The 13,940-nt window shown below is 55.2% G+C and overlaps 1 protein-coding gene across 3 annotated transcripts; it reads left to right on the forward strand.

Annotated features, from left to right (window-relative positions):
* Positions 1-615: 615 nt before the first annotated feature.
* Positions 616-13,566, forward strand: Tnfaip2 (TNF alpha induced protein 2). Of its 3 annotated transcripts, none has more exons than XR_015621823.1 (12): positions 616-758; positions 3,084-3,438; positions 3,690-4,320; positions 6,056-6,170; positions 6,316-6,438; positions 6,602-6,702; positions 7,157-7,355; positions 7,725-7,848; positions 8,611-8,733; positions 8,967-9,122; positions 9,262-9,383; positions 11,988-13,566. XR_015621823.1 is itself a non-coding variant. In NM_001433941.1 (12 exon segments), coding segments are annotated over 11 exon segments (2,076 nt in total). In that variant the 5' UTR covers positions 737-758; positions 3,084-3,098; the 3' UTR covers positions 12,130-13,566.
* The last annotated feature ends 374 nt before the right edge of the window (positions 13,567-13,940 follow it).

Genomic DNA, 13,940 nt, shown 5'->3' on the forward strand with positions numbered 1-13,940 from the left:
TCGGGGGGCAGAAATTCCTAGGGGGTGAAACGTCCCCTTTCTGCACTAGCCTACAACCCTACCTTCCCCAAGGCAGACCCAGAGAAAAGACCAGCAGAAGGGAATCCTGGGACTCATGCCCAGCCCCAGTCTGGAAAATCTTGTCACTGGGAACCCCGGAGAAAGAGGCTCAGGTGAGGGCTGTCTGTTATTTCTGTTTGTGTGACATCTGGGTAAAGATGAAGGCGGGCCCCATCGCTGAAGGCTTGGTGATGGGAAGTCTTGAGAGGTTCCAGTACCAGTCGTGTGCCCACCCGCCTTAGGACACTTCCTCCAGGAAGCTTGCCTTACAGGTTTCCAAGGACACAGGGTTTGTCAGCACGTGGCAGAGGCGTTGAAGTGGGAGAGGGCACTCCCTATACCTATACCTAAGTAGGTACTGATTGTGTGACGCGAGACAGAGGCTCTGTGCGTGCGCCCCTGCTAAGTAGCCAATCAGAGACCGTGGTGGAACAACGGCTCGCCGCTCCTCTGATGCCCTTTCCCTAAGCACTGCACCCGGCCCACTCTTTCCAGGCCTTTGGGAACAGCAAATTGACCCCGCCCCTCTCCTACAGGCCCGGCCCCGCCCCCAGCACTGGAATCGGCCGGGCCTAGGCGTCCGCCAGCGGATTTTCCGCGGTTGCGGCTGTTGGAGCAGGCGGAGCCTGGGCGGAGCCTGCGACTATTTTAGGCGGGTCCCTGCAGGGCCGGGACTAAGGCGTCCTGTCCTGGACACAGTAAGTGACTTCTGCCGCTGTGCTTCTGTCCCTACGGCTCTGCATAGCTTTCCCTCCAGTCTTGACACAGAGTTTCGGACAGGATTCCGGGAGGGAATGGCCCTGAGTGGCCAAGGGAACACGGGCGGGATATTTCGAGGTCCCTTGACCTCCAGCATACCCACTGTTAGGGACATACAGTCTTTACTCTGAGCCTCTCGCGCCAGAGTCCGGGGTCCCCGCGCGTAGCAAAGGGTTCTTACTGGATAAATATGGGTGTAGAGACAAAAGCTAGGGAGTCTCAGGTTTACAAAACGAAGGTCCCAGCACCCGCGGGACTCCCGGTCCGGATGATCTCTTGTGGGGCAAGAGTCAGTAGATTGCAAGGCCAGTGAGATTCTCTGTGGATTCTCTCTGTGGTGCTCAGAATTGAGGGAGGTGACAGCATCCAGCCACCAGATGCAGCCATCCGTGTGCGTTTAGACTCCTCCCTGCCTCAGAGGGCCCAGTTTGGTGATGCTTTAAACAGCATCTCATCACTCCTGCCGCCTTCCCCCTCGGCATTCAGGATACAGGAGACTCACTCTATAAGGCCCATCCAGTGCCAAGCTCCTGGTTTGTAATTTGGCTGCATCCTCTGAATAGCACTGTGAGTAGGAATGAGTTAGGAGGGCTCATCATTTTACAAACGGGGAAAGTGAGACTTACTGAGGAAGGGTGTTGTTTAGCTCCAGTGCTGGTGAGAGGTTTGGTGAGCCTACAACCCGGTCCTCCCTCTTGTTCCAATAGCCTCTGACACTGCGGGGCAATGGACGGGGGGCCAGACAATCAAGTCAGTAGTTCCATCAGCCAGACCAGCCTTTATGGGTGTTTGCCATGCCAGTGGGATAGGTTGGCATGGACCCTAAAAACTGCTTGGTCCTGAGTGGTTAAAGAGAGAGGGTTCTCTCTGTTTGGGGCACCTGGTGAGGGTGGCAAGAGCTGAGGTAGAGGAGTCCCGGTTTCCTGTCTAATCACGGTGCTCTACCCATGCCCCGGTTATGGGATAAGCCCCTCAGGAAATGGACTTGGGTAGCTGAGCCGGTGGAAGCAGAGGAGATGTGGGAAGGAGCCCTTAGAGTGGGCGGTGCCTGGGGCGAGCACCTCCCCTCTGCAGTTTCCGGGTTTTCCTTTGGGATGGTGGGTCTTGCCACTTGCCTTGCCGAGCAGTTCCTGGATCACTCCGGGTCATTTTGATGAACAGAAGCTACAGCTTGGGTTTTTATTCTTGAGGGAAGGGGCAGGGAGGCCACCTCCTGGTAATGGGTCACACCATTTACCAGTAAGGCCCTGGTCCTGTCCCCCCCCCCTCCACTCCCCTCCACTTCCCCCAACCCCCTCCGAGTGCTAGCCATGTTTCCTCTGGTGATCTTCCTCACTCTGACAATCCACATACAGGAGGGGATGTGGAGGCCTGAGAAAAGCTGGTCCTTTGAGGGAGATGCTCTGACCTCCAAGCTCAAGCTACTGACCACAAGATTATTTTGAGCTAAATAACATACTGGCTGGGGAGACAGGAGATGGGATGGGCACCCAGGAAGGGAGGGGAAACAGAAGGCTTTGTGAAATTGCATCACCCCGCTTGGAAACAAGCAGGGTAAGCTGCAAACCAGACGGCCCGCGTTTGTTCCATACTCAAGTGGCTGTGTGACCGCAGGAAGACCTATGCTTTTGCTCACATGTAAAAAGGTTTCCTGGGGTCATTTGGTCAGGGTCTGGTCTGACCCCCTAATCCTAAAGCAGCATAACACAAGGGACAGGCTCTAGTCCTCTTGTGGTCCCAGGACAACAGCTGTATCTTTGCCTGTGGTATATTCCTGTGACCCCAAAGCTAATAAGACCCGTGAAAGGAGGCAGAGGGAGGAGGCAGAGGCTGGTCTCGGCGGGTAGGCTCTGTAACCACTGCATGGCTGTGAAACCTTTAGACCTGTTCTTGCTGTCCCAAGGACTAGCAACCTGTGTCCTGTCTCCTTCCCAGAGTCTGGTGGGGTCAGAGAGGCTCTCACTTCTCATGGCCCTTTTCCTCCAGGAGGCTGCACTGTCAAGGGAGGGTTTACCCAGGTGCAGAGGCTGCCCCCTCAGTCTGGAAGCTCTGGAGCTTCCAGTCTCTTCCTTGCCTAGGGACACTAGCTGTGTCCCTACAGTTCCTGTGGCCAAGGAGGGAGAAGGGTTGGGGACCAGGAGTCAAGGGGTTCTGGTGGTTTTACAGGAGAAAAGAGACGGACATTGTGAGGCTGTGAGTTGCTACGCACTCAGGTCCATACACTGTGACCTCTGGCGTCTTCCTTTTCCACCTCCAACCTGCAGGCCTGAGCCAGGGTGATGCTGAAGATGGTGACTTTCTTCCAAGGGCTTCCTGGCCAGCAGTCCGTGCCAGGGACCCTGGACCTCCCTGGAAGCCCCCAAAAGCCACGTTCCACATCCGAGGCAGAATCAGAGACCTCCATGTCTGAGGCTTCCTCTGAGGACCTGATGCCATCTCAGGAGGCTCCTGAAGGGGAGGAGGAGTCTGCGAAGAAGAAGGAGAAGAAATCCAAAGGACTGGCCAATATGTTCAGTGTCTTCACCAAAGGGAAGAAGAAAAAAAAGGACCAGCCCAGATTATCGGATCCGGAGGTGCAGTCCAAGTCCAGGCCGGAGGAAGATGGTCCACTGCCCACAGGTAGGCTGTGGCCGCAGCTGGGGCTGGAGTGGAACAAATGAGTTGCTCCAGGTTTGGGCAGTGTTGGGAGGCCTCCTAGCCACTCAGCCAGGACAGTGGGCAGGTGAGATAGCTAAGCCAGTCACCAGTCTGGGGAGAGGGGGTTCTCTGCATCAGCCCTGTCTGGGAAATTGGCCTGACTTCCCTGGGATCACAGCCTCTTCCATGTCCCCGGGGTGTTTGTCGGCCTAATGCAGATTTCTGCGTTTTAGTGGAGGAGCTCAAAGAGGCCCTGGAGCTCGGGCGGCTGGAGGTGGCGTGGCAGGTGCTGGCTTTGGAGCGGCAGCTCGAGGCTGCTGCGGCGGCAGGTGGCACGAGCGACGAGGAGCTGGTGTGGCGGCAGAGCAAGGTGGAGGCGCTGTATGTACTGCTGCGCGACCAGGTGCTCCGGGTGCTGCGGCGGCCGCTGGAGGCGGCACCGGAGCGGCTGAGCCAGGCGCTGGCAGTGGTGTCGCAGGAGGAGTTGGAAGACCGCCGGGCGTCCCGGGGACCTTTGGCAACGGCACTAGCAATCACACGCCCGCGGCGATGGCTGCAGCTGTGGAGGGGCGTCGTGGCGGAGGTAGCAGCCGAGCGTCTGGACGCGCAGCCCGCCTTTGTGCCCGAGGGCCGCTCCGAGGCCGAGAACAGGTTCCTGCACATGGGCCGCACCATGAGGGAGGACATGGAGGTGGTGGTGGAGCGGCTGAAACCGCTGTTCCCCGAAGAGTTCAACGTTGTGCACACTTACGCAGAGAGCTACCACGAACACTTCGCCACCCACCTGTGCACCTTGGCGCAGTTCGAGCTATGTGAAAGGGACACCTACTTGCTGCTCCTCTGGGTGCAGAACTTCTACCCCAAGTGAGCAGTGCTCGTGGGTGGGTTGTGCTCCCTCTTCAGGGAGGGGTGCCAAGACACCAGAGCCAGAAGACAGGAGCTGAAAGCCAGCGTTGGGGTGAAGGGAGAGAGTTGGGAATTGTACCCAACAGGTTGGCTTTGCTCTTCTGTTTCCTGAACCTTTCCCATTCTGTGGCTGGGCAAAGGGAGGCACAGAAGACGATTCTGTTATTCATTCTCTAGGGGGCCTTCTCCTCTCAGCAAAGCAGGGATGAAATCAAGCAGGAGGGGCTGTGACAGAGACACAGGGGAGTCCAGAGCATGGGGCTCTGGGGGAGTCAGGCAATCTGATGTATTGAGTCAGTTCACATTTTAATGGGTGAACAGTCAGGCCAGGAGGGGACAGAACATTCAAGAAGGAGTGGGGAGGTTGGCATTCCAGCGGGGGGGGGGGGTGACATGCAGGCAGCTGAGCAAGCGAGAGAGGTAGCAACAGTGGAGTAGCCTCAGGTGTCCCTCTCAAGGAACCTGTCAGATAGAATCGCCCTGGGAGCCCACTGAGGTTTGAGCACCTCAGGTGGGAAGGAGGCGGGCTATGCCAAAGGTGAGCACAAAGTTGGCAGTCAGCTGGGTCAAGCCTCCAGCATCCTTAGACTGGCCCAGATTCCATGGATCCCAGAGTGTGCCCATCATCCACACTACCTGGGAGAGAGTGACTTGTGGAAATGTCACAGCACTAGAACCAGGGATTCTTACTGATTCCTCAGACCCGAGTGTAAAGGCTGCAGGAGGAAAGGCTGGGGTTATCAGCGGAGTAGGCATTGTGTGCACAGTTTGGCGCTGAGCCAGCCTGGGGATGGGGGCAGGGCAGAGCAGGCAGAGAAAGGACACGAGAGGTGGTAGGTGACAAGCCAGCAGGACACAGGGAAAACCCGGCAGGGACTTCCAAAGATAGCTGGGCTCTGATGTAGTTCCTGCTGGTTTGTCCTGACTCACCAGGGGTGCCAGGCAATCATGCCCCTGCCTGGTCACCTTCCTGCCTCTGTGACATTCTGGGGTCTCCTGACTTGGGGTGTAGCTGCAAAGCAGGAAGCTGAGGCTAGCCCAAACCTAGAGTCCAAGGGAGGCATGCTGAGGCCCAGGAGGACCGAAGTGTGACTCAATGCATCCAGGCCGCTGAAGGGCACAGGGAGGGTCCTTCTTAAGGTTCTAGGCAAACAAAAGGCCTTTAGGAAGTGCCAAGGCGGGGCAGGTCCCCTGAGAACTCTGGGCCCCTTGAGGCACCAAGAGAGCTCCACGGGGTTGTTCTCATTCATCTCCTGAGGCTGGTGTGGTAGGAGTGGCTTGCAGGGCCAGTGGGGTCAGAAGCTGTGCTGAATCTGTGTAAAAGGGGAGGCCCAGTTGACAGAGATCAGATGTGAAAGCCAGCTATGGGGTGAAGGCATTGGGGAGGAGGAAGCTCCTTCAGAAATCTGGGCAAGGAAGGATGGAGGGCTGGTGGGGGTGCAGAGCAATCTCCAGGCTGAGAGGTCAGGGGGAGGAGCTAGTTTAAAACAGGAGAAAGTAGATGAAGAGGCGGGGAAGAAGAGGCGGGATGACTTCAGCCTGAACTAAATGAGTCTGGTCTTACATGAAGAGCCCCCCCACTCCGCCCCCACCCAGGGATTAGAAGCTGAGAGGCATCCGCCAAGGCAGTGGGCTAAGCCACAGGGATGCTGCTGGGGTGTGTTCCCACGCCAGTGTCTCTCTCTGCCCGCAGTGATATTCTGAACAGCCCTAAGTTGGCACAGGAGCTCCAGGGTATCAGGCTTGGGAGCCTCCTGCCCCCAAAGCAGATCCGACTGCTGGAGGCCGTGTTCCTGTCCAATGAGGTGGTGAGTCCAAATGGTCAGGGCCAGGGAGGGCCTGGTGGAGAGAGAAGGGAAGAGCAGAGGGACATAGGGACCCCAGAGTGACAGAGACTCTGTATGGGCTTGGCGACAGGCTTAGTGCTACTGTGACCTGCGTCTTTTCCCCTAGACCAATGTGAAGCAGCTCATGACCCGGGCTTTGGAGCTAGAGTCTCAGCGCTGGGCCCAGGATGTTGCTCCCCAGAGCCTGGATGGCCGCCGTCACAGTGAACTGGCCATCGACATTCTCCAGGTACCCTCAGGCCCATGGTGCACAGGGACAGCCACAGCTTTAGTGGGGGGAGGGGGAACCTCAGAGCTCCAGCCCCATGCTCCCGCATGCACTCCTCCCATGGTCTGCCCCTGCCCAGTCCAGAGCAGGGTGGGCAGCCATGCTCACCCACTGCTCCTTGCAGATCATTTCACAAGGCCAGACCAAGGCTGAGAACATCACTTCAGATGTGGGGATGCAGATTAAGCAGTTGCTACTGGTGGAGCTGGCTGCGCTACTGAGAAGGTAGGTGTGTCTACAGCACACCCGGTCCCCAGCACCAATGAGCTCTCCTTGTGCTTAGAGTGGGGGATCCAGGCTAAGTCAGTCCTTCCCCACCCTCATCAAGTGCAGCGCAGGGTCCTCTGCCCGTCCCCGAATCCAGGGCACCTGGCAGAGCAGTTTGTAGTTTCAAAGAAGACACCGTGAGGAATTGAGGCTCCTGCCACCCCTTCCCACGTGAGGAATTGAGGCTCCTGCCACCCCTTCCCACGATACCCTCAGAATTCACTTGTTTTCCTCAGCACTTCTGAGAACACCATCAGCCCAGGCCTTCCAGTTCTAGAGAGGGACTGGGGAAGAGGAGGGATCTGGAGATAGAGTGCAGACCCCAGAGTCAGGCAGCCTTTTCTCATATGCCTCCCCACAGGGCCCTGGCTCCTCTGGCCTCAGGTTCTGCAACTTGTAATATGATGTTTAGGAGCTTACGGCCCTTCCCAGCAACCCGCAGACCGAGGGAGTGGCTCGTGCCGTCTTGGTGCTTGAACTGCTCCTGAAGGTGCCCCTTCTGGTTTTGTCAGCTACCAGCGTGTCTTTGATGAGTTTCTAGAGAAAAGCAAACTGCTGAGAAATTATAGAGTCAACATCATCGCCAACATCAACAACTGCCTGTCCTTCCGGTGAGAGTGCTGGGCAGATTTGCCTTCACGGAAAGGCAGGACAGATGGGAGGTGGGGCAGAGAGGGGGAATGAAGGGTCAGGAGGCTGTGAGGCCATGACTATGCCAGGAGCAGCCACAGCTGAGGGGTGGTATGCTGAAGGAGTCGCCAGGATGCCACTGACTTATATATGAGTTTAGCCTTATGATAGAACGGTGAGGCAGAAGACAAAGGGTGGAGAGCTGGAGATCTGCCAAGGGAAGGGCAGAAGGGGACAGGAAACTGCTAAGCCTCCGAGAGCAAAGAATGAAGTAGGAGGACTGGTCCAAGGACCAGTGTGAGCAATGCTGCAGGCTGAGCGGACTGACCTCCTTCCGTTGCTCTCTCCAGGACTTCTGTGGAACAGAGGTGGCAGATACCTCAGGATTCTCTGAATCGTCTGGTGGAGCCTTTGAAAGACCTCAAGGCTCACGGCTTCGACACCCTGCTCCAGAGCCTATTTTCAGACCTGAAGGTATCAGGAACTCCATTCTTCCCTGCCTTCCCCCTTGAAGCCTGGCACAGGAGGGGAGATGGGGAAGGGGGTGGTGGAAGCTTCCCCCCCACCCCCCCCAGACCTGTGGGAGGCACAGCTGTGGAGATGCAGTGTTGCTGGGGATGTCCCAGTGATGGCCCCCTGAAGTGCTCTCTGGCTGGTGCACCTCACATCCTGACTCTGCCTTGGCCTGAAAGGGCCACAGGGCTGGGGGCATCTGGGGAAGACTGAGTCCCCTCTCCGCCCCATTCCTGGCTCCCAGCTCCTGGAGCTCAGGACCTCTGATAGCTAGCTTCTATCTTGGGGGTGGGACGGGGAGATACTCAGAAAGCATAGGAGAGGTTCCCTGCTCAGGCTCAGGCCTGAGGGGTAAAGGGCAGCCAATGGGTAAGGAAAACCCGTAGGGTGACCCTGGATGCCCTGGCACAGGGTTCAGCCCAGCCAAGCACAAGGCCTTGATTATGCTGGAATTTATTTATTTAAGAGGGAGACAGTGGAAGAGACCTCAGGGCTGCAGACAGCCTCATTCTGGCTCTCCTGAGCCACAGCTGGGTGACCTTGGCAAAAGGGTACACACAGACTGCCTCTGCTTCCGATCTGAGAGCAGGGACCTGACAGGCAGCCAGCTCCTGGAAAGCCCTTGGGACCCTGCTGGTCATGAGTGTCTATGTGAGGGTGTCTGCGCTTAGCCGCCCTTCCTTTCTGGGTGTGACCAGACATCCTGCCTCTCGCCTGTCACAGCCACTGTTTAAGAAGTTCACACAGACCCGCTGGGCAAAGCCAGTTGAGACCCTGGAGGAAATCATCACTACTGTGAGCGTCAGCCTGCCCGAATTCTCAGAGCTGCAGGACTGTTTCCGGGAGGTGAGGACCTGGGCTTGGGGGAAGTCTGGACCCCCACGCCAACTAGCGGTGTCCATACCCTATACCCACGCATGTTCACACAAGCACACAGAAATGCAGGCACCCAAGCTCACCCTTTGGCCTGTATGTACCCCTGGGTTTTTGCCTTGGAAGCTTCAATTCGGGGCAGGAGATGGGCCCCTAGGGGTAGGTGTTAGCGGATGGCTCACTCCCTCTGGCATCTGCCTGCCCAGGAGCTCATGGAGGCAGTGCACCTGCACCTGGTAAAGGAATACATCATCCGGCTCAGCAAACGGCGCCTGGTCCTCAAGACCGCAGAGCAGCAGCAGCAGCTGGCAAAGCACATCCTCGCCAATGCGGACACCATTCAGCACTTCTGCACTGAGAATGTGAGCACCCCCACCAACCCCAAGAGCCCCGGACAACCCCATGGAACCTCTCCGAGCCCGGGCACCTACTGCTCTAAGTATCTCCTAGTGTCCCTTGGGGAAAGGGGGAATCACCCTCCAACCGGCCCTCTCCCTTCAGGGCTCCACTGCAACCTGGCTGCACGCTGCCCTCCCTACGATCTCTGAGATTATTCGCCTGCAAGATCCCAGTGCCATCAAGATCGAGGTGGCCACATATGCCACTTGGTACCCCGACTTCAGGTGAGCCCTTAGAAGCTCTCAGGAAATGGTTTGCCAGGTCCCACAGTGATCTGAGCATGCTGGGACTAGAGGCTCTTCATGACCCACTCAACTGTTAAGGCGCCAACAAGGTGGGGCTATGATGTCTGGCCTATACTAGGTGCTGCCTTCGTGCCAGACACCGTGCTAGGAACCCAAGCATTTGACATTATCGGAGCCCATAAAGGCGTGCACTGCTTATCACTTGCTTGCACCCGAGGACTAGGGAGCTGAGGGAACGTGACCAGATAGCATAACTCATCGTGACAAGGTCATCACTCATGTGCTGAGCCTTGTGTGATAGTGCAATTCAACAAGGAAAGTGAGTCCAGGATCCTCCTGCTCAGCCTCCAGGTAACTGTGTCTTGCACCCTCATGTTCCTGCCAAGGTCCTGCCTGAGGACCTGGTGAACCATGGACAGTGATCCTTCTTAGACCAGGTCCTCTGATACGAAAGTTTGAATTGGTCTTGACTTCGGTTGACCTAGCTTAGCCTAGTCCAGCTGTGGCTGACCCACTCCACCTGTTTATTCACCTATCCCAGCTGACCCACTCCATCTGTTCATTCATCTATCCCAGCTGACCACTCCACCTGTTCATTCATCTATCCCAGTTGACCACTCCACCTGTTATCTATCCCAGCTGACCCACATCACCTGTTCATTCATCTATCCCAGTTGACCCACTCTACCTGTTCATCTATCCCAGTTGACCCACTCCACCTGTTATCTATCCCAGCTGACCCACATCACCTGTTCATTCATCTATCCCAGCTGACCACTCCACCTGTTCATTCATCTATCCCAGCTGACCACTCCACCTGTTCATTCATCTATTCCAGCTGACCACTCCACCTGTTATCTATCCCAGTTGACCCACTCCACCTGTTCATTCATCTATCCCAGTTGACCCACTCCACCTGTTATCTATCCCAGCTGACCCACATCACCGGTTCATTCATCTATCCCAGCTGACCACTCCACCTGTTCATTCATCTATCCCAGCTGACCACTCCACCTTTTCATTCATCTATCCCAGCTGACCACTCCACCTGTTCATTCATCTATCCCAGCTGACCACTCCACCTGTTCATTCATCTATCCCAGCTGACCACTCCACCTGTTCATTCATCTATTCCAGCTGACCACTCCACCTGTTATCTATCTCAGTTGACCCACTCCACCTGTTCATTCATCTATCCCAGTTGACCCACTCCACCTGTTATCTATCCCAGCTGACCCACATCACCGGTTCATTCATCTATCCCAGCTGACCACTCCACCTGTTCATTCATCTATCCCAGCTGACCACTCCACCTTTTCATTCATCTATCCCAGCTGACCACTCCACCTGTTCATTCATCTATCCCAGCTGACCACTCCACCTGTTCATTCATCTATCCCAGCTGACCACTCCACCTGTTCATTCATCTATCCCAGCTGACCACTCCACCTGTTCATTCATCTATCCCAGCTGACCCATTCCACCTTTTCATCTATCCCAGCTGACCTACTCCACCTGTTATCTATCCCAGCTGACATACTCCACCTGTTTATTCATCTGTCTACATATATTGACCTATACCCACAAAGCCCCTGTCCACCTATCTACTGGTCCATCCACTAATCTATGTGCTTACCCACTCTCCTTTAATCCATATATCTGTCTACCTGTCTGCCCAGTTCCCTCTGTAGTTATCTATCTGTCCTCTGCTTATCCATCTATCCACTCTTCTGTTGTTCTGTCCATTCTTCTAGTTACCTATCCATCTTCTACTCACTTACTCCCAACCTGTCCATCCATCCATCCATCCATTGTCCTTCCATCCATTGTCCATCTATCCACCCTTCCATGCATTTACTCATCCTTCCACCCACCTTTCCATGCAATTACCCCTCTGTCCATCCATCCACCCACCCTTCTATGCAATTACCCATTCATCCATCTGTCCATACATCCATACATCCATCTGTTCATCTATCCATCTGTCCATTCATCTATCCATCTGTCCACACATCCATCTGTCCATCCATCCACCCACCCACCCATCCGCTCTTCCATGCAGTTACCCATCCATCATTGTACTCTCTCCCCTGATCCCACTGACAGCCATTGGCCAGTACCAGACTCACTGCTACTCTCTGCTGCAGGATGCAGTGAGGCACTGGGCAAGATGGGTCCCAGTCCTCTCCCTGTAGCTTAACAGCCTGCTTGAAGGCTAACCGTGATGAGACAATCAGATGGAAAGAAAATTCCAAGTTCTAGAGTTGAATCATCTTGAGTTACAGGGGCTGCTGACCAGAGAGTGCAAAGCCACTTAGACACATGACATCTAGCTGAAACTTAGATTGGGAAGGAGTTGGCCACCTCAAGGGTGTGAGGAGAAACATTCTGGGGTAACAGCCAGTGCAAATTAGGGTCTGGTGGGCTGGAGAAGGGAAGAGCCAAGGAGGGCAAGGTTGCTTTCTGGGCAGAGCAGCTGGCTGCAGGCTCTGTGCAGGGTCTGGAGTCAGGACAACCAACAAGGGCTGTGAACACGGGTGTTTGTGACCGTCAGGCTAACCAGGTGCACTCTCTCCTTGCCAGCAAAGGCCACCTGAACGCCATCCTGGCCATCAAGGGCAATCTACCAAGCAGTGAAGTCAGGAGCATCCGGAACATACTGGACATCAACACAGGAGTGCAGGAGCTATCCAGGCCCCTGTTCTCACTTATAAAAGTTGCTTAGCTTTTCCAAAGGTCTGATAATGCTAATGAGACCCAGGGAACATCAGGCACCACTCCAGCTGGGGATGCTTAATGGCCCCAGCTCCGTGACCCATCACCAGGCTCCCACATTCTGCTGCTGCTTCTGCCCAGCCCTGGCTCTGGAACAAGATCTGGAAGCCATGATTGGACAGATGTTGGTCCAGTGGGGTCCAGACCCCACTAAAGGGAGTTGACGTGTGAGCATGTGAGAGATTTCTTGCCAGTGATTATTTGTCTTGGGTAGAGCGACCTTTGCCTTCCTACACTGTAGTCTGCCTTTTAACGGCCTGAGTAGCCCCATCCAGCTCCCTAGGGCCAGGGGCAAAGCCTCACTTATCCCATTCCCTTCAGCCCAGGGCTGCCATGGGAGAGAACTGAGATCAAGGGAAGACGGAAGAGATGGTATCCTGGAAGGAGGCTTGTGAAGTGACAATGACAGAGCTAGACCCTGCCAAGTGGCTCCTGGTACCACTCAGCTAGGACGACTCTCCTATTCACTTCCCATGGGCTGCCCCTCTGTGTGTATGTGTGTGGGGAGTGACCCCGGAAGCCTTGGCAGAGCAGGGACCTCCTGGGTTCTCTCAGATTAAATCTTCTCCCATCTAGGAATAAGCCAAAGGGCTGCCTTTGTGGGGCCCACCGTCTGAAGTCTGGTGGGGATGCAGGGATCTGGCCAGGGCTTTATTAGCTTCCCGTTGGTACTGCACTACGTTCCCGCACCAAGTGAGTTTGAACTACAACTTTTCCTTCAGTTCTGCAAATCAGAAGTCTGATATAGGACTGAAATCTAAATGTGGTCAGGGCCCACTGTTTCTCGAAGCCCCAGGAAGAGTCATTTCCTGGTCTTTCCCAGTCTTGAGAGGTCGCCCACTTTTGTTTTTGGTCTGAGGTCCTTCTGCCTTCAGAGCCAGGGACAGGCTACATATGTCCCTCGTGCCACCAGTCTCCACTGGTTCGGATCCCACTGTGACTGCAGTGAATCTGCCTGGAGATTCAGCAGCAGCCTCGATTTGGGCCGTTAACTCCTGTCACCCAGTAGTCATTGGCCATAGGGACCAGAGTATCCCGAGGGGTCTATCCTGGAAAACAGGAACACGGTTTGCCAGCAAGGCACCTGCTACACCACAGACCCTGCTCCCGTCCAGCCATGAAAGCCCTGCTCAGCCCTGACCCAGGCTTGCTTCCTCATGGTTCGAGGCTGGGATCTGAAGTCTCTCCTCTGTCCCCTTTCCCAGGTACTTGCTTTACCGAGCTGGCCAGGGCAAGCAATGCACACAGCCTTTGTATGCTTGTAGATGTTAACTTGTCGATGACATTAATATTGTGAATTATTTTTATAGTGTTGATTTTGTATGCATGTACTCAGGACAGAATCCAGATATATATATATAGCTTGATATAAAACATTTCATAAGTGGCTGTAGAGTGGTTTATTTGGGGAATTACAAAGTTGGGGGAGGGACTGAACTGTCTTCTAGCAGCTTCTTCAACTTCCTATGTCTGCAAACCCTCTCTCCTCTAGTTCTGGTTCATGGTCACAGTCCTGGCTTCCCAGCTCCTGGGGTCTAGCCTATAGTATGTTTGTCCCCTTTCAGATTTAGACTTACTAGAAGTTGGCAACTGGTCATCCTGAGGCTGTGGGGCAGAGCTGGTAGGAAAGTGAGGTGTGGGCTGCTGTCTGTTAACTCCATGTTTGGACTCATTGAACAAGAAGTTGCTGGTTTATGTGCAGTGGGAAGGACAGGATGGCCTCCTCCGCTGCCTCCCAGTCTGGACCTAGGATTTGAGGCA

The sequence above is a fragment of the Rattus norvegicus genome, chromosome 6 (genome assembly GCF_021556685.1).
Source record: "Rattus norvegicus strain SHRSP/BbbUtx chromosome 6, alternate assembly SHRSP_T2T, whole genome shotgun sequence".
Lineage (NCBI taxonomy): Eukaryota > Metazoa > Chordata > Mammalia > Rodentia > Muridae > Rattus > Rattus norvegicus.